This window comes from Erpetoichthys calabaricus, chromosome 17, assembly GCF_900747795.2.
Source record: "Erpetoichthys calabaricus chromosome 17, fErpCal1.3, whole genome shotgun sequence".
Taxonomy (NCBI): Eukaryota; Metazoa; Chordata; class Cladistia; order Polypteriformes; family Polypteridae; genus Erpetoichthys; species Erpetoichthys calabaricus.
Genome location: NC_041410.2, coordinates 50,259,486 through 50,283,406, shown reverse-complemented (window position 1 = coordinate 50,283,406; position 23,921 = coordinate 50,259,486). Strand labels below are relative to the sequence as shown.

The 23,921-nt window shown below is 38.6% G+C and overlaps 1 protein-coding gene across 14 annotated transcripts in view; it reads right to left on the bottom strand.

Moving 5' to 3' along the window:
• Positions 1–23,921, bottom strand: part of csnk1g1 (casein kinase 1, gamma 1) — a 286,572-nt gene that overhangs the window by 251,749 nt on the left and 10,902 nt on the right. For all 14 annotated transcript variants that reach the window (XM_051920337.1, XM_051920332.1, XM_051920327.1 and 11 more), the window contains exon 2: positions 1,397–1,866. In XM_051920337.1, the coding sequence (XP_051776297.1) occupies positions 1,397–1,580 (184 nt within the window). In that variant the 5' untranslated portion in view covers positions 1,581–1,866. The remainder of the gene's footprint in view (positions 1–1,396; positions 1,867–23,921) is intronic.

Sequence of the window (23,921 nt, the reverse complement as noted above, 5' to 3'; positions counted from 1 at the left end):
GTGAACAACACTCTCCATGGGGTAGGCGTATCGATATCCAAGTCTACCATAAAGAGAAGACTGCATGAAAGTAAATACAGAGGGTGCACTGCAAGGTGCAAGCCACTCGTAAGCCTCAAGAATAGAAAGGCTAGATTGGACTTTGCTAAAGAACATCTAAAAAAGCCAGCACAGTTCTGGAAAAACATTCTTTGGACAGATGAAACCAAGATCAACCTCTACCAAAATGATGGCAAGAAAAAAGTACGGAGAAGGCGTGGAACAGCTCATTATCCAAAGCATACCACATCATCTGTAAAACACGGTGGCGGCAGTGTGATGGCTTGGGCGTGCATGGCTGCCAGTGGCACTGGGACACTAGTGTTTATTGACGATGTGACACAGGACAGAAGCAGCCAAATGAATTCTGAGGTGTTCAGAGACATACTGGCTGCTCAAATCCAGCTAAATGCAGTCAAATTGATTGGGTGGCGTTTCATGATACAGATGGACAATGACCCAAAACATACAGCCAAAGCAACCCAGGAGTTTATTAAAGCAAAGAAGTGGAACATTCTTGAATGGCCAAGTCAGTCACCTGATCTTAACCCAATTGAGCATGCATTTCACTTGTTGAAGACTAAACTTCAGACAGAAAGGCCCACAAACAAACAGCAACTGAAAGCCGCTGCAGTTTAGGCCTGGCAGGGCATTAAAAAGGAGGAAACCCAGCATCTGGTGATGTCCATGAGTTCAAGACTTCAGGCTGTCATTGCCAGCAAAGGGTTTTCAACCAAGTATTAGAAATGAACATTTTATTTCCAGTTATTTAATTTGTCCAATTACTTCTGAGCCCCTGAAATGAAGGGATTGTGTTAAAAAATGCTTTAGTTGCCTCACATTTTTATGCAATCGTTTTGTTCACCCCACTGAATTAAAGCTGAAAGTCTGCACTTCAACTGCATCTGAGTTGTTTCATTTAAAATTCATTGTGGTAATGTAGAGAACCAAAATTAGAAAAAAGTTGTCTCTGTCCAAATATTTATGGACCTAACTGTATGCTTGAAGGATGCAGCAGAATCCAAAAGCACTGATCTAAAAAAAAAAAAAAAAAAAAAAAAAAAAAAGAACAAAAAAAATACACTTCTTTCTCATGGGTGGGGGTCGATTTGTTTCAAACCAGTTTTGTTAAACTTGACTTGCACGAATAGAATGTGTTTTTGATTTTAAGAAATATAAAAATGTTCTTAAAAAAAAAAAGTTTCATGAAATTAATTGCATAGAATGTTGCCTCACACATAAACCACTTTGTACATCACAAAGCCAAAATGTACATATTTAAAAATGTGTAAGAGAAAGCAGTCACATCAGGCTTAAAACTGGTGATGAACTCAGTAAGGAGAAACATATTACTCACCCAAGCGGAGCTCTCCAAAATTACCACATCCAATTTTCTTCCCAACACGAAAATTGGGACCAACCATAAGAACCCCTGAAGATGTGGTGGAACTGGAAGGTCGGCTGTGCCCTGTTCGATTTTGTACCATCTTGCTGGTTTTTTGTACTCTGTCTGTCTCTTTATCTCTGCTTGAGTGTTCCATGATATATTACACCAAAGACAGTTGTAAAAATCCCAAAGCAAGGGCTTTGCACCCTCTCAACAGGATAAAGAGACACTTGAATTGGGGAAAAAATTTAAAAGAAAGTAAAAAAAAAAAATGCAAGATGTTGTTCCCACTGAGGAGCTCTTAGGCTGGTCATTGCAAAAACAACAGTCTTCCTTAGCTGACAAGACTGTAGATCCATAAAGACATGTGATAAAAAATAGTTTTGATGCCACCCATGGTGCTCCACACATGGGTATATAGTGGCCTCAAAGCACAGCACCTATAAAATAAAAGGCAAAAAATTGGTAATTAAACATTAAAACAAATTAACAACTCTGGATGAACTATACAGATCTATGGATATCTGAGAACAAAAAGATGTTTTTGCCTTTATTAATATTTTACTGAAAACAAAAAGATTGTCCAGCTATACTGAAGAAGAAAAAAACCAAATCAAATCATGATACCAACACTCTCAGTAACTTGTGCCAATTGCATATGAACTTTAAACTGGACATTGACGATAACGGTGTATACCAAGATAAGGCTTTAAATTTATACAACTTTTGTTTTTTTAAACTTTAACCAATCAATTCAATTAATAAAATCATGGTTTCATGTGCTTGAGGATGTTGCTGCCACACCAAGCAGTGTACTGTCTCTACTTGTGCGTGTACTTAAGTAAATCTACAGGATTCCACCAGGTGGCAGTGCGAGAAACCACAGTGAGAAAACAATGCCGGGTTTCAATGTGTTGCGAGTTGTGGGAAGATAGATGTTAAAGATGCTGTTTGCGCAGTTGGGGGGCAAAAAAAAAAAAAAAAAAGACAGCATTTTGTCTATGCAACAAATAGATGAAGAAAAACACCATGAATATATTCACGTCAGCATTTAAGTCTGAAGATTTGCTTCAACACATAGAACCATTCATCAAACATCAAAGCACGCAGATTTGTCCAGATGGAGTGGCATTGCGGCTTGCTGTCACAAGTTGATAGTAAGCAACAATGCTAACATTACGTACCAAGACATGAACACACCATGGGGGTATTTTTCGTACGTGGATTACTCGTTTAGCCGGATGTAATTGTTGACGATTTGGTATGATCTTGGATCTGTCGGTTTTTTGAAACTCTTGCTGGATGTGTTGTCATAGCAACACATCCTAATCCTCAAACCTGCTCTGAGCAGATTTGTTCTATGTAAACAAGGATTAGCTCACACACTTAATCAGTGTCCGTGCATGGAATTCGCTCAGTCAAGGCTTTGCCGTTCATTAATGAGCGACCAATTGATGTCGGTGCGCAAATTATAAGAAGAGAATTTCATATAGAGAGGGTTTTGCACGATCGGTAAGATCCTTTATTGCTCCCGGAGGAAATTCTTTTTGGAAGATACTGCTTTAGCCTGGGGGGAATATTGTACCTCAAAGATTTATTAGCACCTTATATTCAAAGTCAAACTCAGCGAAGTCGGGCTCTCACAACCACACAGAAAGCATGCACTGCTTTGAAGTTTTTTGCAAGCGGCACTTTTTTTTTTTTTATATACTGTAGGTGATGCAGAACATTTATCTAAAAGTGCAGTTTGCCAGGCAATTCGTAAAGTCTGTTTGGCTCTGAAATACTTCCTTCGGATTTTCATAGTGTTTCCTGTACACCTGCGTGTGCAGATAATAAAAGAGGCATATCATGCCACTGCAGGTAGGTAATACACAGGCAAAAACACCCACGCTTCCATAAAGAATCTCACAATCAGCCTAACATTCTCATTACCCAGGATTTCCAAATGTGATTGGGGCACATGGGACTGATCAGAGTGGAGTCTGATCAAACATTATTTGGAAAATGTACCTCTCCTCCTGATGAATATTCAGACCCAGTGTGTCTTCATCAAGTATTTGACCTTCGTCAATATCTCGTAGGTCAGACACAAGTTCTAGGGATATGACATTCCCTGCAACTGACCCAACAAAAAAAAAAAAAAGAGGGCTATATGGGACATACCCGTGGCACACATGGAAGACAAACATATGCAATGACCATCCTTTACCTGAAATGAAGTGACCACTGCATCCTGCCACTGGTTCTGGGTAAGAGCTTCCCCCTGGAATGCCCTCAGAAACAGGGCGATGGGCATTTTGCTGGTTAGCCAACTCTTCTGCAGGGGTTAGGTCTGGACCTCGTGGTGTTTTTGCTTGTCTGCCTTCTTATTAGCTTTAAAAATTTGTGTTTTATATATTGTATATGATTATTTATGTCAACAATTCTTTAAATAGTTATATATACCAATATTTACCAGTTTTAAGTATATTCTTGTATTTCACTTTAACCTGTTCCCATGTTCTCCTTGTGTTCACGTTTGATCTGGAATTATGACATATTAAATAATAATTAATCTGACACATAGGAAATGAAACGCTGCATTCAGTAAGTACAATGCACACTACTTAGTGTTTAATTTGTCGGCCACTTTTTGCCAGCGGTCTTTTCTGGTTTGGGCTGCTATTGCAGTGTTACCCCTTGTGCATATTAAATCTTGAAATTCTTCAGGTCCTTCAAATAAAAGGTCCTGCTGCGCTTGTGTGGAAAAAAAAAAAAATGCGCCCATTCTTTCGTCATTTTGTCACAGCCTATCAAAGACTTGCTGATCATGTTTTCTAGACTCAATATATATGGGCTTTTCAATCAGCGCGGGCGCGCACATTCACCTCGGATGATTAGATCCAGCTAGACTAACCTACACCACCACTGCACTTGAAAAAACGAGTTATCCTGGATGAGTTTCACCGGCATTAACTCATCCAAGATGAGGCATCTGATCTCGGATGATTTAAGCAACGTACGGAAAATACCCCCCATGTTCAAAACGATGTTTTTGTTGGTACTTTAACTCATACATTGAATTGCTTTAATTTCTGATGATGTATTCAGAAGACACATCAAAAGAATGTTGGGAATGCATTGCAGCCATGATGTGTGTGTGTAACCATTCTGAGAGTCAAGTATAAACTGGCCCCAAATTAAACAAATGCTGTTCAAAAGTATTTGACAATGTCAATAACTAATCACAATAATTGATAACTGATTAAATCAATAGTCAATAAAAAAGTTTGCAACAATCACTTTCATTGATTAGTTGATTACGTCATTAGGTGGAGTACATTGTGCCGCGCAATTGCGTCACTATTATATTCAGTTGTGAGTGCATTTGTAAAAAAGGAAAACGGTAAGCAAGTACAAGAAAAGACAGTCCGACCTAAGAGTTTCGGAGAACTTTACTCTGAATGCAGAAGGGAAAAAAAAAAAAGCTATGAGCTGCAAAACATGTAGGTTTGCCCTAATGTTGCACAAGAGCACAACAGAGATGCACAAACCTTTAAATAGGAAACATACCATTACTGGCTCTGTGGAGGAGGAAGACTCGCCATCATAGTAAGTGGAATGTAACTTTAGCATTATGTGATGCAAATATATGAATGCAATGCTTGCTAGGCTGGGCATAATGACTTGATTTTCTGTTTGAAGTGAGGAATAATCTGAGTCAGCAACTCACATGCAGCAGACCGTGACTGTGTGTTGGCTGCAAGCAAATGTGCCAAAGAAACTGCGGTATTTAAAAGGTTTCCAGGCCCAAAAAATACAAGTGATGATGCAAAAAGATATGAACTTTCAGTTAAACTCTGCAGATTACTTAGCAAAGAAAAAACTGAGTTTCACACAAATTAAAATGTTTTTCTGCAAAAGGAAAATAGTCTAGACATTTCCCCAAAATATGATAGCAGTGTTCATTGTGCTGAACTCATTTTACTAAATAAATAAGTCAGGATGGTGCAACAGATTCTTCTGTGGTGGAATATTGTAGTATTCAGATATTTACATAATGCTTTGCCAGTAAACTCTTTTGCAGAAACTTAACTTATAGGTTAGAACTTAATTTATAGGTTTTATTTTGATGTGATGGATTAATATGAGGGCGGCACGGTGGCGCAGTGGGTAGCGTGGAGTTTGCATGTTCTCCCCGTGTGTGCGTGGGTTTCCTCCCACAGTCCAAAGACATGCAGGTTAGGTGGATTGGCGATTCTAAATTGGCCCTAGTGTGTGCTTGGTGTGTGGGTGTGTTTGTGTGTGTCCTGCGGTGGGTTGGCACCCTGCCCAGGATTGGTTCCTGCCTTGTGCCCTGTGTTGGCTGGATTGGCTCCGGCAGACCCCCGTGACCCTGTGTTTGGATTCAGCGGGTTGGATAATGGATGGATGGATGGATGGATTAATATGATTCTAAATACATAAGCCAAAGTGCAACTTTAGCAAATTTATTGAAAATTGTTGTTTTTAATTAAATTTGTCAATGTTCATTGCACAACCACAGCCATAAGTTCTACTAAGTGTTTTATTTCTATTTATTACCATTTGTTTTCAATGTATTATTGTAGAAATGTTGTATAAAAACCTGTTTTGTTTAAAATGTCTTAATACATTTCTGAAAATTTTACACAGACCTGTTTAATTGGTGAATGAATGAATCCATTTAATGCACTTCATGTGTTTAACTGCAAAAGTTTCTTACAATCCAACTAACCGATTACTCAACAAAATAATCACATTAATCAGTTATGAAAATAATTGTTATTTGCATCACTAGGTAAAACATGGCCCAAAAAGGTTTATGGTGGCTAAATAGCTTTTTTTGACATTCCAATTCAGCTTTGTAAAAATCAAACTAATTGATAACCTATTGTTAGTTGATGGCTGTGGATGGTCTGTAACTAACTGAAGTTACAATTTCTTAAAAATCCTATTTTTGAAAGATTGACCTGATGGAGAATTAAAATCTCTGGAAGTCTCAAGGTAAAATTACAGACTGCTTAAATGTTGGGGAGCAAGCACAGAGTTTTGTGGATCAATTATACTGTAATTGAAATGCTTTATTCATTGCCATTTGCAGATAATGCAGCCATGAGGTTGTTTTTAGCATAACAAATACAAAGCACATTCATCCATGCATCCTCTAAAGCATATGTGTCAAACTCAAGGCCCGCGGGCCACATCCGGCCCGGCGTGTAATTATATTCGGCCCGCGAGATCATTTTATATATTATTGTTATTAATGGCCCGGCGATATGAAGCGCTGGTAACACAATAAACTACAGATCCCATAATGCAGCGCTTCAGCTGCCTTGCCGAATACTTCCCGCGTTAATCAAGTCTAGCTTATGATGTTGCAAGTTATTGCGAAGCTAGCCCTCATGATGCCGAAGAGAAAAGTTGATTCTGAAAACAGAGCCTTTAAAAACCGATGGGAGGCCGAGTATATGTTTACTGACATTGCCGGTAAACCCGTGTGTCTCATTTGTGGAGCTAATGTGGCTGTAATTAAAGAATTTAATCTAAGACGGCACTACGAGACAAAACATCAGGATAACCTGAAAGACCTGAATGCAAAGCAGAAGAGTTAAAGAAGAATCTGACACTTCAGCCGACGTTTTTTACCCGTGCAAAATCACAAAGTGAAGCTTTTGTGAAAGCAAGTTTTATCGTGACAGAGGAGATCGCCAAATCGGCCAGGCCATTTACCGTGGGAGAATTTCTGAAGAGCTGCATGATCAAGGTGTTTGACGTCTTATGTCCAGACAAAAAGCAGATGCTGGCAAATGTAAGCCTGAGTAGAAATACGATTGCTGATCGAGTTTGTGAGATGGCCACTGATTTAAGAACACAGTTGAGTGAAAGAAGCAAAGACTTTATTGCATACTCTCTTGCTGTGGATGAAAGTACTGACATGACTGATACTGCACAGCTGGCCATCTTCATCCGTGGAGTGGACTCCAATTTGTGCGTTACAGAGGAAATAATGGACATTAACTCGATGCACGGGACGACGACTGGAAAAGACATTTTTGAAAATGTATGTCAAAGTATAACCGACATGAAACTGCCCTGGGACAAACTTATTGCACTTACAACTGATGGAGCACCATCTATGTGTAATGAAAAAAGTGGACTAGTGGGAAGGATGCGAGTAAAGATGCAGGAGGAGAACTGTACTGGTCAGTTAACGGCATATCACTGCATCATACACCAGGAAGCACTATGTGGCAAAGTCCTGAAGATGGACAATGTAATGAGCACTGTAACACAAACCGTAAACTTTATCCGAGCTAAAGGTTTAAATCACCGGCAATTTCAGTCCTTTATGCGGGAGATAGATTCAGAGTTTGCTGACATTCCTTATCATACAGAGGTGCATTGGCTAAGTCGGGGGAAAAGTTCTCAACAGAGTTTTTGAGCTCAGCAACGAAATCTGTCAGTTCATGGACAGTAAAGGAAAAGACTCCACCAATTTGACGGATGAAAAGTGGAAACGCGACTTAAACCTCCAGCTCCCGGGACGTGACCGCATGATCACGGACATGTATGACGCAGTGAAGGCATTTCAAGTGAAGCAGCTTTTATGGGAGACATAAATGCACCAGTGCAACTTGCCCCACTTTCCCTGTTGCCAAGTAATGTTGAACCAAGTCGGCACAACGGAGTTCCCAAATACGCACTTTGCTGATAAACTGAGTGCACTGCGCACAGAGTTCGCACGGCACTTTGGTGACTTTGAAGAACAAAAAAAGAATTTTGAGTTGCTTCGCAACCCATTTGCCGTCGATGTGGAAACTGCACCTGTGCAGATTCAGATGGAGCTGATTGAGCTGCAGTGTAATGGCACACTGAAGGCAAAGTATGATACTGCAGGGCCCGCATAGTTTATTCACTCCATTCCCGCAGAAATGCTCCAGCTCCGTCTACATGCGGCTCGAACCTTGTGCATGTTTGGTAGCACATATCCGTGTGAGAAGCTCTTCTCAGTGATGAAGACTAACAAAACAGCACACAGGAGTCATCTCACTTATGAGCACCTGCAGTCCATCCTGAGAATCTCCACAACACAGAACCTCACACCAAATATAAACGAACTTATTGCCAAAAAAAAAAAAGATGCCAGGCGTCCAGCTCTGATAAAATGACATAAGAGCAAAGACAACTGAATGATTTGATATTGCTGAAAAGCACAAATTTTATTTATATTTCCAGGTTTTGTTATGCAGCATGTTCAGATTTTGAATTTGTATAATTTTGACAGGATATATTTTTATGGAGAGCAAAATCTTTTGGGATATTTAAAATTTAAGTTTATTTTTTATATAAAATGACATAAGAGTAAAGAAATTTGAATGTTTGTTCTTTTAACGTTTACTTTATTTCTAACTTATATAATTTAGACAGGATATATTTTTATGGAGAGCAAAATATTATAATTTATTTAAGGTTTGAGTTGATTTATTCCGGAATAATATTCCTGTCTGTTTTTATTCATATTTATGTTCAAAAATGTTAAGTTTTAAAAGTTTAGTTTTAGTGTGTTCAATAAATGTTTATCCTGTTCGGCCCGCGACCTAAAGTGTGTTTTGGATTTTGGCCCCCTGTGCAATTGAGTTTGACACCCCTGCTCTAAACAAACTTTATTCTGGGCAGGGTCAGAAGTGCAAAATATCACTGCAGTAGTTTTCTCACCATTATATTAACATTTCAGTGAAGTGATTTTTTTTCTGAACTTTAGGGCAATGCAATTGATCCAACAGTGAAAAACTTTGTGGTAGTAGCCAAGAATTTCTGGTCAGTCGATCAGGGACACATAGCTTTGTAAACAGAGATAAGAAATGTATAATTGTCAGTTAGCAAGGAGGAAATGCTTAAGTTGTAGAGACTGCAGCCTACACAGTAATGTTGACCAAAACATGGTTGATTTGTTCATTTTTGTTTAGTTATTTTAATGCATGTGTCAATTGCATGAAGACAAAAAAGTCTTGTGAAAATATGAGAACACATTTTTATTACTTAAATTGTGGAAAGTATACAACTGCCCAATGTACAAAAGCTTTACATATAATAATTCTGAAGCATAAATACCAGTCAAAGCAAGTAATTGAATGTTTTGGTAATTCACATTGCTTGTAATATGACTGCAACTGGGGAGTCTGTTCTTTCTGCCTGTTGCTACAGACTACATAGTGTGTCTCATGGTTCTTGTTCTCATAGGTGGCTAGACAAAGATGAAAGATTGATAACTTAGTATTGATAACTCATTAGGGGGGGAAATGGTTTTCGTATCTGACTCCCCATTCATTAGTTCAAAAAACAACAGTTGTAAGAATTTCTACCATAATATCGCCCTCACTCATGTATGTGGACACTTCATCAGTGCTCTCAGTGCACTTTGAGCTACATTATTTGTATGAAAATGTGCTATATAAATAAATGTTGTCGTTCTTCAGAGCTCAAAAATCATGACCCGACCGTGTATATTCCGAGGCATCAACAATATGCAAATATGCATGAAAATTGACTCCTAAAGTGCATGGGACTCCTCTTATCTTGTGATCTTTGCTACTATTTAGTGGCTAACACCAAACAATTCAGTCTAGGGCTAGACAATGTTTCTCACATTTAACCTTCTATTGTTTGACGTCGACTTTTGTTGACAACAGCCCAGAAAGACTCAGACTCACTGGAATGGCCAACTCTTTCCATTCTTTGTCTTGAAAGGCTATTCAAGGAAAATTGCAGCAGAATAGGAATTCCCAAGCCCAAGTTATACCCAAGAAGAAAATACAGATATGGTTCTGACACATAAGATCAAGTACAGTAATCCCTCGCTACTTCGCAGTTCAGTTTTCGCGGATTCACGACTTCGCGGGTTTTTAAATATAGTAGTAGTATTTCCTAGTCTAAGATCAACAAAACAAGTTCGGTGACTAAGTGCGTTGTAACACGGGCTGTGATTGTTACATGGGAGGGAGACGACAAATCACAGCTTCCCGCTTTCTAATCGGGCCTGTGATTGGTGCTTTGACTGATGCCTAGATCCCACAGTATCTCCCCTTAGGAGAGGCGTTAGGCAAGTGTCATTGAATAGCGGCACTGCAAGTTTAGTTTCTTTTCAATAAAGTCAGGCGTTAGGCAAGTGTAATTGAATAGCGGTCTGCAAGTTTAGTTTCTTTTCAATAAAGTCAGGCGTTAGGCAAGTGTCATTGAATAGCGGCACTGCAAGTTTAGTTTCTTTTCAATAAAGTCAGGCATTAGGCAAGTGTAATTGAATAGCGGCGCGTCATTGAATAGCGGCGCTGCAAGTTTAGTTTCTTTTCAATAAAGTCAGGCGTTAGGCAAGTGTCATCATTTGTACTGCGCAGCATATTCATCACCATCATCACGTCATATATAGCTACGTGTACTTCGCTATACAGTAAGTGTAAACTTATCTACCGATTTCATATTGCTTAGCAGTTGTCCCTGTTATTAATAGAGTAAAGGGTGGGTTGTAAACAATACAGGGAGGGTTTAAAAATGTCCAAATACACGTTAAATAATTAAATAAATATGTTGTGCCTACTTCGCGGAAATTCAGTTATCGCAGTCGGCCTTGGAACCTATCTCCCGCGATAAGTGAGGGATTATTGTACTTTCTTTTTTGAGTCTCAAAATGAGGCTTTAGTATTCTTTCACAGTTAGCTTTATGAAAGTTAACTACATGGAAGCTTTTGGGTGCCAGTTTCAGTTATGCAAGTGTGATGGTCCATGTAGCAGGATACTTTCCCAAACAGCTTCAATGGCCTGGCAAAGTTCTTCAAAATCATGTCACAAGCAGGCAAGTTATTCAGATGGATATACAGTTACAAAACATATAGCTTTCATAAACAAATGTGAGAAATATTTGTAATGAAAGAAAGCTAGTCTAAAATACAGTGACAAGGCTGTACATATGTGATAGTTTACTGAATCTATAATTAAACCAGTAAGGCAAGTACCTTCTCACCTGTTCCTCTTGTAATTAGCAGTGGGGGCGTTACTTCCAAATCCTCTACCCCTGCTACAGTTCATGTGAGCAGTTCTGTTTAAAAACTACAATTTTACAAAATATCTGTCATAGTAAAAAAAATTCCTGCATTAAAGATTCTTGAATAAGCCTCGTTTTCTAATTGTGGCTCAGTCCATTCCATGAATGCTAAGTGCCATAGTTAACTCAAGGGGGGATCTCAACAATCTAAGATTATGTACACACTCATGAGATTTAAGCAGCCCTGTGAATTGATTGTTGGTAATATCTATCAGGGCTCAAAAAGCACTGAGGATAGCGCAGATTGAGGACCTGTGATTTTAAGTGAGAAACATTTGCGATGTATGGTGTATAATGGGTTAGCTTTGAAAAGTTAAGTTTTATTTGTCATAAAAATAGAAGAACACGTAACAGTTACAGTAGTGGTCCTTTCAGCAGTTGATCAAGAAATAATACTTGCTCAATAACGCAAAAAGGAAATGGGTTTGATATTAAAGCTAGAGGTGCTATGTGGCAAGCCCAATCAATGCCTAAGTACAATACAGTTCTGAATTTGTGCATGATTAAATATTATTAGCATCATTCACATTTAAAATGTAAACATTTGTGAAAGTCACACTTTAAACAATTAAAACAAATATTCAGTAGAAATATTAAGCATATTTAGCACCAACTGAAAATTACATGCAAGTACATACGTCAGAACTATTTATACATTTATATGCAAGGGAACATTGCCAATTAAGCAATTAAAAAAAAAAAAAACACTGCCGCTTCTGTCACTGATGTGTGTGATGTTTCACTCCTACTGAGGCGTTTCCTGTCATCAGAATATCAGAATGAATGACACAACTGGCCATACAAGTCACTGTTATTTAAAAGGTCTGAACTGTGCATTGATGCTACAGAATGCTTTATATTTTACATATTTGGCCTGTAATTAGCTTGAGAGTGCCATTATTCACACATCAGTGCAGTCTATTGCACTTGTGACATTTGGGAAGCTTAAATAACATTATCTAGTGTCACTGATACACCTTTGGATAAATATATTTTACACAGATTCACTTACACAAAAAAGCCAAACTTACACAGTTTGCACACTGGTTAGGTATTTGCTGCACTAAATTTACTTTGCACAGTCTGGCTTCAACTATAAAAGTTCATTTTGGCAATTGTATACTGTTGTGGTTGAAAGTTTGTGAACCCTTTAGAATTTTCTATATTTCTGCATAAATATGACCTAAAACATTATCAGATTTTCACTTAAGTCCTAATAGTAGATAAAGAGAAACCAGTTAAATGAGACAAAAATATTATACTTGGTCATTTATTTATTGAGGAAAATGATTGAATATTACATATTTGTGAGTGGCAAAAGTATGTGAACCTCTAGGATTAGCAGTTAGTTTGAAGGTGAAATTCGAGTCAGATGTTTTCAATCAATGGGATGACAATCAGGTGTGAGTGGGCACCCCGTGTTATTTAAAGAACAGGGATCTATCAAAGCCTGCTCTTCACAACATGTTTGTGGAAGTGTATCATGGCACGAACAAAGGAGATTTCTGAGGACCTCAGAAAAAGAGTTGTTGATGCTCATCAGGCTGGAAAAGGTTACAAAACCATCTCTAAAGAGTTTGGACTCCACCAATCCACAGTCAGACAGATTGTGTACAAATAAAGGAAATTCAAGACCATCGTCACCCTCCCCAGGAGTGGTCGACCAACAAAGATCACACCAAGAGCAAGGCGTGTAATAGTCGGCGAGGTCACAAAGGACCCCAGGGTAACTTCTAAGCAACTGAAGGCCTCTCTCACATTGGCTAATGTTCATGTTCATGAGTCCACCATCAGGAGAACACTGAACAACAATGGTGTACATGACAGGGTTGCAAGGAGAAAGCAACTGCTCTCCAAAAAAACATTGCTGCTTGTCTGCAGTTTGCTAAAGATCACATGGACAAACCAAAAGGCTTTTGGAAGAATGTTTTGTGGACGGATGAGACCAAAATAGAACTTTTTGGTTTAAATGAAAAACGTCACGTTTGGAGAAAGGAAAACACTGCATTCCCGCATAAGAACCTTATCCCATCTGTGAAACATGGTGGTGGTAATATCATGGTTTGGGCCTGTTTTGCTGCATTTGGGCCAGGATGGCTTGCCTTCACTGATGGAACAAAATTCTGAATTATATCAGGGAATTCTAAAGGAAAATGTCAGGACATCTATCCATGAACTGAATCTCAAGAGAAGGTGGGTCATGCAGCAAGACAACGACCCTAAGCACACAAGTCGTTCTACCAAAGAATGGTTAAAGAAGAATAAAGTTAATGTTTTGGAATGGCCAAGTCAAAGTCATGACCTTAATCCAATCAAAATGTTGTGGAAGGACCTGAAGCGAGCAGTTAATGTGAGGAAACCCACCAAGATCCCAGAGTTGAAGCTGTTCTGTACGGAGGTATGGGCTAAAATTCCTCCAAGCCGGTGTGCAGGACTGATCAACAGTTACCGGAAACGTTTATTTGCAGTCATTGCTGCAAATACTGAAAGCAAAGGTTCACATACCTTTGCCACTCACAAATATGTAATATTCGATCATTTTCCTTAATAAATAAATGACCAAGTATAATATTTTTGTCTCATTTGTTTAACTGGTTTCTCTTTATCTACTTTTAGGACTTGAGTGAAAATCTGATGATGTTTTAGGTCATATTTATGCAGAAATATAGAAAATTCTAAAGGGTTCACAAACTTTCATGCACAACTGTAGTTGTCAGGAGATGTCAAGAGGTCTAACAATTTGTTTCAGACAATATGAGCTACCTCATTCATTGGATTTTCAATGAACAAACACGCCATGCATTGACCCACACGTTTTTTGAAAGCAAACTGACCTTTTATACATTGAATCACAAACATCAGTATTAAAATCATCATCACGATTACCAGGCCAGACTTGACAAAAGTTGTAACAAGTGTTTCAGTTTTACTGCCATATTCAATTACAGAACATTTAGCATTTTTTTATATTTTACTATTAGAAAAAACACAATATGGACTCACTTGAAAAAAATGCTCTTTAGCTCAACATGCATTGCTTAAAACAATCAATAAGCTTTTTAGATTTACTTAAGATTCAGTCTTATATTCAACACAAAATATGATTTAAACACTGAACTTGGAGAAACACCCAACATAAAAGAATATTTTAACATAATGTCATCAGAAATGATTGTACTTATATAAGTGTGAAGGAATAGCACTTTTTGCATTATCTTCACGTTTTAGTTAAACACAAGTTTACCTTTTGAATTTTGGAACCTATATTTATTTCTCCGAGTCTTCAAAAAATGTTTTGACAAAGCTATCAATGCCATTTTGACTTTATCACAATAAAGAATAAAAAATGTAATATTTTAATGACTAACATTACTTCACTCACTAAAAAACAAATTAATGCTGATATTTATCTTATATCTACATTAAGTTTATTTGATTTAAAAACTTATGTACATGACTATCTTATATTTGCATAAAGTCTGATATTTTTCATAAAGAATCACCACTTTTATTGACCGTTAGAGCAAAATTAAAATATATACAACAGACTTCTCATTGCATACAATAGATAAGAAATATGAATGAAAATCTTGACCGAGGATTTTTGGATGAAAGGGAATGATAAAGTAATGTGCCATCAAAGTACAAGCTGCTTACAACTTACTAGCTTTTACTTATTCAGAACACTCAGGATACTCTAATGCTGCTTTTGCACTTGACTCTGGCTTGATTTTCATTATTGGGGGATGTTGAGACTTGCAAAAGATTCCTCCAGTTTAAAAACAATTGGATGGAAGGGGGATTTATTGGCTTGAGAGAGCTTTCAAAGGAAGATTTTTAAAGGAGGATAAGATCACTTTACCATATGCAATAACTATATTTATAGACAATTTCTTTTCAGAAACTGAAAATATATCAAGGCTAAAAAAATCCTAAATTATAAAACAGTGCCACAAGAATAAGTGAACATTATTCATTAAATAATTAACTCTTTAAATAAAATTCTTTAAAGCTGCTTTTGTAACACACTTTGAAAACAGGTTTCCTGAAAATAATTATTTTTGCGTATATGAAGGAGATATTCGCTGCCTAATAACACTTACTAAAGAATAATATTTAATAGACATGGAGTTTGCAAGCTGAGAATGAAACATCAATCCTTGAGGAGTTAGCAGTAGCACTAAGCCATTATACCACTGGGTTGCTGTGTTAAAAAATGCATTATCAGCACTCAAATGAGAAAAACAAAATGTATACACACTGATAACATACTATGTTTAATTGTAAGTTACTAAATAATGCTTCACCCAACAAAGTAAGTGTCTACTGCAAATTAAAGCACACCATGATTGAGGGTGGGATTTTTCAACTTCAAAAATAATTAACCTACCCCTTAAAAATGTTCAAAAGATTCAAGAAGAACTTTGCATTTTAGTATTAATATAATACCAGTATAATTTTGGATATTAAAAATAAATAAAGGTCTTATATAGGTCATAAAATCTTGCCACTCTAAATATCCATCCATTATCCAATCCGCTATATCCTAACTACAGGGTCACGGGTGTCTGCTGGAGCCAATCCCAGCCAACACAGGGCGCAAGGCGGGAAACAAACCTCAGGCAGGGCACCAGCCCACCGCAGGGCACACACACACAACAAGCACACACTAGGGACAATTTAGGATCGCCAATGCACCTAACCTTCATGTCTTTGGACTGTGGGAGGAAACCAGAGCACCTGGAGGAAACCCACGCAGACACAGGGACAACATGCAAACTCCACGCAGGGAGGACCCAGAAAGTGAACCCAGGTCTTCTAGCTGCAAGGCAGCAGCACTACCACTGTGCCACCATGCTGCCCACTCCAAATATCAATTATGAAAAACACTTTTTCTCAGTGTCAAATGGTTTTAAATCTAACAACTCTAGAATTACAACAAAGCAAAGCACAAAGCACAGTGGACACATAGTATTCTGAACTGTCATATTAGCATTAGAGCTAGAAGTGCTAATCAATGTATAACTTTAGTATATTTAGTGTTAATGTTTCCAGTGCACAATCAATTTTAATGTATTTTGTAATGCATGTAGTAATGAAATGCAATGCACTTGACATTTCAACATATGGCACATCACAAACATCTGTAGTAATAAAATACATTACTACAAATATTGTGATGCGCCATCAACGAATAAGAAATGCAATGCATACTGTATATTAGATGCCATTTAGTATTGGATTTGTAAAAGCAGTGTTAATGTTTGTAATGTGCCATCTGCTGGAATGACAGACATAGCAACTGGAAGGACATACAGATACACAGACACTTATCCTTTTATTGAGGTGGATATGGATAGGGCTAGTTAGCCTTCATCAATAATTTAGATACCTGCTTATAAGTAGGTGGTGATTTGAAAATGGATTTCATGATTGTTCTATATGAGTGGAGAATTTAGGAAAGGTATCTTAGCAGACACAGCAGCTTTAACAAAATTTAATAAACTATACAGTAATCCCTCCTCCATCGCGGGGGTTGCGTTCCAGAGCCACCCGTGAAATAAGAAAATCCGCGAAGTAGAAACCATATGTTTATATGGTTATTTTTATATTGTCATGCTTGGGTCACAGATTTGCGCAGAAACACAGGAGGTTGTAGAGAGACAGGAACGTTATTCAAACACTGCAAACAAACATTTGTCTCTTTTTCAAAAGTTTAAACTGTGGTCCATGACAAGACAGAGATGACAGTTCTGTCTCACAATTAAAAGAATGCAAACATATCTTCCTCTTCAAAGGAAACAGAGAGGAAAGCAAACAAATCAATAGGGCTGTTTGTTTTTAAGTATGCGAAGCACCGCCGGTACAAAGCTGTTGAAGGCGGCAGCTCACTCCCCCTCCGTCAGGAGCAGGGAGAGAGAGAGAGAGAGACAGAGAAAAACAAACTGAAAAATCAATATGTGCCCTTTGAGCTTTTAAGTATGCGAAGCACCGTGCAGCATGGCGCTTCAGGAAGCAGCTGCACACAGAAGGTAGCAACGTGAAGATAATCTTTCAGCATTTTTAGACGAGCATCCGTATCGTCTAGGTGTGCGAACAGCCCCTACGTCAGGATCAGAGAAAGTCAGCGCAAGAGAGACAGAGAAAAGTAAGTTGGGTAGCTTCTCAGCCATCTGTCAATAGCCTCCCTTGTATGAAATCAACTGGGCAAACCAACTGAGGAAGCATGTACCAGAAATTAAAAGACCCATTGTCCTCCGAAATCCGCGAACCAGCAAAAAATCCGCGATATATATTTAAATATGCTTACATATAAAATCCGCGAAAGGCGAAGCGCGATATAGCGAGGGATCACTGTACAGCACATGTGAATTTTAAAATCCTCAGTTCCAACACAAAATTTCCCTCTGATGTTAAGCCCATATAAATATGCTAATTATTTTGTCATTCCTCATTCAACTTTGAAGTGCAGCACAACAAAGTCTGCTGCCACCCACAATTCTCTAAAGATACAATATGTGAAAAAAACTAATAGGTTTTAAAAATGTATTTATAATCTGTTTTGAATGGGCAAGCATATTCTGCTACAAAAAGAGAAACAGATTACACCATAGTCTCTGTCAATATGTATGTGTGATTATTAGAGCTAAGCCGATGGTCAAAAATACTATCCATCACTGATTGGTTGGGCCTATCTTCGATTGCCTCCAAACACTTGCAGAAACCACAACTATCACATTTAGTTTAATCTTGCATACCTAACAAGAAAGCTGTCAGGCACTCATATTTATAGCAGGGGGCTTGTGAGATTTCTGTCTTTAACTAGTTTAGCATTAGTGTGTTGTGGGTGAGGGTAGGCAGCGCATCACGCACAAAGTTTGAATTGGAAGAATTCAGTTATGGGCTGCTGCAGTACTTAGACTCTGCATGCCCACAATTTCTCACTCTTTTCAAGCGTGCTTTTAGGTAGTTTAATAAACTTTCAAATGATGTATGTACAAGTGGCAATTCTTTTCAGACTTTAGCTGGATTGGCTATTTTAACGGGTCCCCTGAAACCACTCACTTGTGTAATGGAACGTCCACCAAGCTGATACAAATTGTCAGCAACGTTTCAATAACCTGTTTATCCTGGGGATGGTCTCACAGCAGCTATAGCCGGTCCTTGTTGTATTATATTTTATATAACCTATTCAGTGCAGCACAGAAGTGCCCAGTTTGTGAATTCCACAGACTTCTTGTTGCTACTCAGATGATCCCACTTAGGTCTAGTTGGTTATCACCTACTAGAAAAAAAGAGACTGGACCTGGCCAGACTCCAAGATTGGGCTGTTTCTGACAAGTGTGCACGCAGTTTGTGTGAAGAACTTACAGATTTGTGTGTAACTGCCAATTCTAATGTGATGTGGGAGACCTTCCACATGAAAATATCTGGAAGGTTGCTGAGGGTTGTTGTGTTGGTGTTACCGGTGTCCCCAGAGGGAGGTCTCACAGGGCACTCTGGATATAATCACGAGGAGTCGCAGCACACAGCTTGATGGCAACTCCAGTTTGTACCAGGAACTGAGAACGGCTCTGAGGGCAGATAAGTAGGCGTTTGATAGAGGAATCTTTGAGCAAGTGACATACCATCTATGGTCTAGTGACCCACGTCCTGCTTACAGAGGAATGAAAGCATTACGTACATCTGAATCTGTTACTCGGAGAGTCACATTTAGGGCGGCTGATTGAATGGTCCTTACGGATGACACTGCAATTTTGACCTGCTGGGCTGGCTACTCTGAGCAGCTGTTTAAAGAAGATCCTCCAGCTAGGACGTTGGATATAAAAATCAGATATCCAACCCCCATATATATATATGGGTCCATGGTTGTTGAGGTTGATCCTCCAATTAGCTGTGGACCACCCAATCTTACTGAGATTGCACAGATGGTGAACCAGCTGAGGGGAGGGAAAGCTGCAGGGATCTGTGGTATCCAGGGTGAACTTCTCCAGGCTGGTGGTAAGATGTCCCCTCCTAGCATTGCAAGCAATCTTTGCTTCCATTTGTGAGACTGGCATCATGCCAACTGACTGGAAAACAGGACTTGTCGTCCCTATCTGGAAAGGGAAGGGTAATTGCCTGGATTGCGGCAACCAGAGGGGGATAACACTGTTCATGGTGCCGGGTAAGGTCCATCCTGGAGTCGTCCTCAATAGGATCCACGATCACCTGCCAGCGATCGGAGCATTCTGGTTTTACACCTAAGAAGTCTACCATCGACCGCATCCTGGCACCGAGGGTTCTCATGGAGCGCGAATGTGAGTATCGGCAGAGTTTCTTTGTAGCCTTCAATTGATTTTCGTAAACCTTTCAACTCAGTTGATCGAGCTGCTCTGTGGGACATCCCAAACTTTGCGGGATCCCCTCAAGGTTGCTGGATATAATGGCCGGCCTGTACACTGACATTGTGATTGCTGTGCAGAGTGGAGGCTAGACCTCTGCATTTTTCCCCAGTTGATTCTGGGGTTCATCTGGGGTGTGTTCTTGTTCCTACCCTGTTCAATGATTGCATGGACTTGGTGTTGGACAAGGTCGTAGGGCCCAGCGGCTGCGGGGCATCTGTTGGTGACAGATTCACTGATCTTAACTTTGCCAACAATGCTGTGATCTTTGCGCAGTTAATGGAGGCTCTGATTGGGGCTCTCAAGAGATTGAATGAGGAGTCTGAGTGTCTGGGCTTATGAGTGTCCTGGATAAAAACCAAGATTCAGGTCTTTAATGACCTCTTAAGAAGAGCAATCAGCAGTGTGTGTCTGCAGAGAGACTGTCGACCATGTCGAGAGGTTTACTTACCTCGGCAGTGACATTCATGTCTCTAGTTACTCTTCCTATGAAGTCAATAGGCAGACTGGGAGAGCATGGGGTCATGAGGTCGCTGGAAAGGGGCGAGTGGTGCTCTCGATATCTATGAAAATGTATGAAGGTCCAAGTCTTTAGAGTCCTGGTGCTTCCTGTCTTGCTATATGGTTGCAACACATGAATGCTATCCAGTGACCCAAGATGAAGAACGGACACCTTTGGTACTGCAGGTTTGACTTTGTGTTGAATGAGTGGTTATTCATGGAATCCCGAATGAGGCATGTTACCTGCGTCAGTTATGGGACTATAGCCATGAGGTGCGATTCCCCGAGGGTGAGCCAGCTCGCACGATCCTTGTTGTTGAGGGCCCAAATGGCAGGTCCAGACCAACGGTATGTATGTATGCATGTGTGTGTATTTTATATATATATATTGCATAGTTTACTGTCAAATAATGCGATACGTGTTTCGCCCTCATATGGGCTCATCAGGCATACACACTCTACTGCTCCACTCTCAGAGAATCGAACCTCGGACATCAGTGTCACAGTTGAAGCCCCTTTACGCTGTGCCACGACATGTGGTTCATTTATTTGACAGCCTGTAGGACCAGAGTAATTACATTCATTGCATTCGTAGTCTGAGTCTCGACGACCTGAATTGTGTGGGTGGTTACCTACCAGGTAATGCTTGTGGTTGGTCTGCCAATCGGCAAACATCCGCCACAGTGCCCTCTTTGATGAGCCCAAATGAGGGTGAAACACGTGATCTGCGTGTGGAACAATACAAAGGACTTTCAGATGCACTGCAAGCAAACGCTGAAAATAACCTACGTGTAGGCAAATGATCATATTACCATCCACATTTCCAGGAAATCCAAGATACATGCAACAAAACTATCAGGATGCCATGACTATAGTATATAAATTCGGAAAGCCTGATTTATTTATCACTTTCACATGTAATCCTGCTTGGCCAGAAATTCTACATGCACACTGCGTCTTTCAAGAAGCATTTATTTCTTCTTGATTTCCGAATTCCTTTCTCACCGTTTTCTCACTTGTAATATATGTACGGAGTACAGTGAACTTATTTGCATGTCAAACCAATATTCAACATGTGACCACTATATGATAAACAAGAATGTATTACATGCTTAATTTTATTTAATTGAAAACACAAATCAGCTTGCTTAGTGTACATTTTACCCCTCCTTACATATCACTCAGTTATGTCCTCTAGTAGGATAAAACTGTGTGGAAAAAAATCTTGGGAAAATTCCATCATACACTGGAAGGATTACATTAAAGCTGTGCACCGGACTCTTAAATGCTGTTCCTACTAATATTGATGGCCCACAAACAAACAAATACTAAAAGTAATTTAAAATCTTGTCAACATAGGATTTTATTCTAATGAAAAGAAATCTGCTGTATCTCAAAGCAATGTCAGCGAAGTTATGAGTAAGCTACATAAATCCTTTAGCAGTGAACCAAATCTTGGGAATTAATGTCTTCCTTCATGCACAAGTTCAAAACAGTTCCTATTTTTTTCTTGCTTAATACCAACACTGACCACATATTGATCTCTCTGAAACACAATCTGGATTACCAGGAAGCATTATAACACAGTTCTGACAGTTCAGTTCTTTTATGTATGAATCTAAAACCATGAAAACCTGTTTTTTAACCGTGCTATCCTAACAAAATTTTATTGCCTTTTGCACATATGCTCACTTTTTTTTTTTTTAACCCCCAACATGCTTAGATTATCTGCTCCTGGGAGGAAACCATAAAATACCCCTATGATTTGATTTTTAATCAATAACAGTACTTTTTAATAATGTATTGAATATGTACAAAAACCATTTTATATTTGTACTGGCGTTTTACTGCATACAATGGGCAACTTCTCCTGAATTCCTCAGCGTTGATCACTAGTTCTCACCAATTTGAAAGTGATATGGTCCTGTACCCGTAACTTTTATATCTCAGGATCCCAGTCCTTACAATACCCTCAGGTGCCATATTGTTTGTGGCATGAACGTGTTGCATAATTTAGTACAGTACAAATTAAAAATTACTTACCATATGTTCTGTCACCTCCAAAAGCTACAGTTAGAAAGAGCATACCACTTTAGTTGGAGTCAAGCTTTTTAACATCTCTGGAGTCAGAAATGCATTTTTATTATCTTTCTACATGTTAGAGAGTAATGCACTAAATTACTAGCGTCTTTTTGGTTTCATTACGGTATTGATATTTGTTAATGTGCAGCTCAATCAAGACAGTTAAAGCAAGTGACCAGCAAGCCCAAGACATTCAAGAATGCATTGTTTTTACTTGCTTGGTTTGCCTGCTTTTATTCTAATACACCTGTCACTATGCGGACACATTTTTGCCCTTTTAAAAATATGTTTAGTGTGAGCTTTTTTTGGACAAGTCACTTTTGTCTATTGACACTTTAAACAAAACTTCAAAATTGGGAAAAACAGCAATAAAAGCAGATATTTTGGCTAAATTGTAGTTGGTGCTATTAAATCTACTTTCTTATGTCAAAGCAAAGAAGACTTAGTTGAAATGGATTCCTGAGAGAATCTAGACTGATCAGTGTAAATTATATCGCCAGTCTCTCTTTACACCATATTTTATAAACTGCAGTAAGAGCAAGGAAATTGTGTGCTCAAGTGCATTCCTTGAGAGATCATTTTTCCATAATATTAACTGACTATATAGTTAACTGTTTGCAGAATATTGAAATAACATACTATAATGCACTCACAATAGACTAGACAGATTGAGGAGATCATTCCTCCCCCAAACTATGCGACTCTTTAATTCCATCGGGGGGGTAAACGTTAACATTTAACATTATACATAGTTATTGTCTGTTTTTCACCTGCATTATTATCATTCTTTAATTTAATATTATTTATTGTATCAGTATGCTGCTGCTGAAGAATGTGAATTTCCCATTGGGATTAATAAAGTATCTATCTATCTATCTAGAAGAGTGCAACGCAAATAATACTGTATATATGGGGACTTCCTTGAAGGGTGAAAACACAGAATTTCTCCATTCTTTCCTATTGCACATCTTGTTGTCTTGTGACCTGTACTGTACTTATAATCAGTTATGTAACAGTAATAGCAGTAGTATTGTCAAGCATAAGAATCATTACTTGAGTATCTGACTAACATGCAACATGTTTTCTCAAGCCTAGTCAAAAGGTGCTTGCAATCTAACAGTAATCACTTAACAGGTGGGCACACCATATTTCAGAGTCAGGAGATTCGATAACCTCCAAATTTATATAAAATCATTGATTAAGAGCTCTTAAAACAAAATTAACTGCTTTTATACTCAACTGGACAACAATGATCATTTTTAATTTATTTATACGAGAGTGCTTCTTGATGTACAAAAGCAGTCAAAAATTGTAAGCATGGCTTTTCGTCCTCACTTCCCAATTAAGCGGATTAACCAATTCTCCATCAACTGAAAACAGATGGAACATTAGATAAGCATATGTGTAAGCTTTGCCAGTTGTGCCTCCA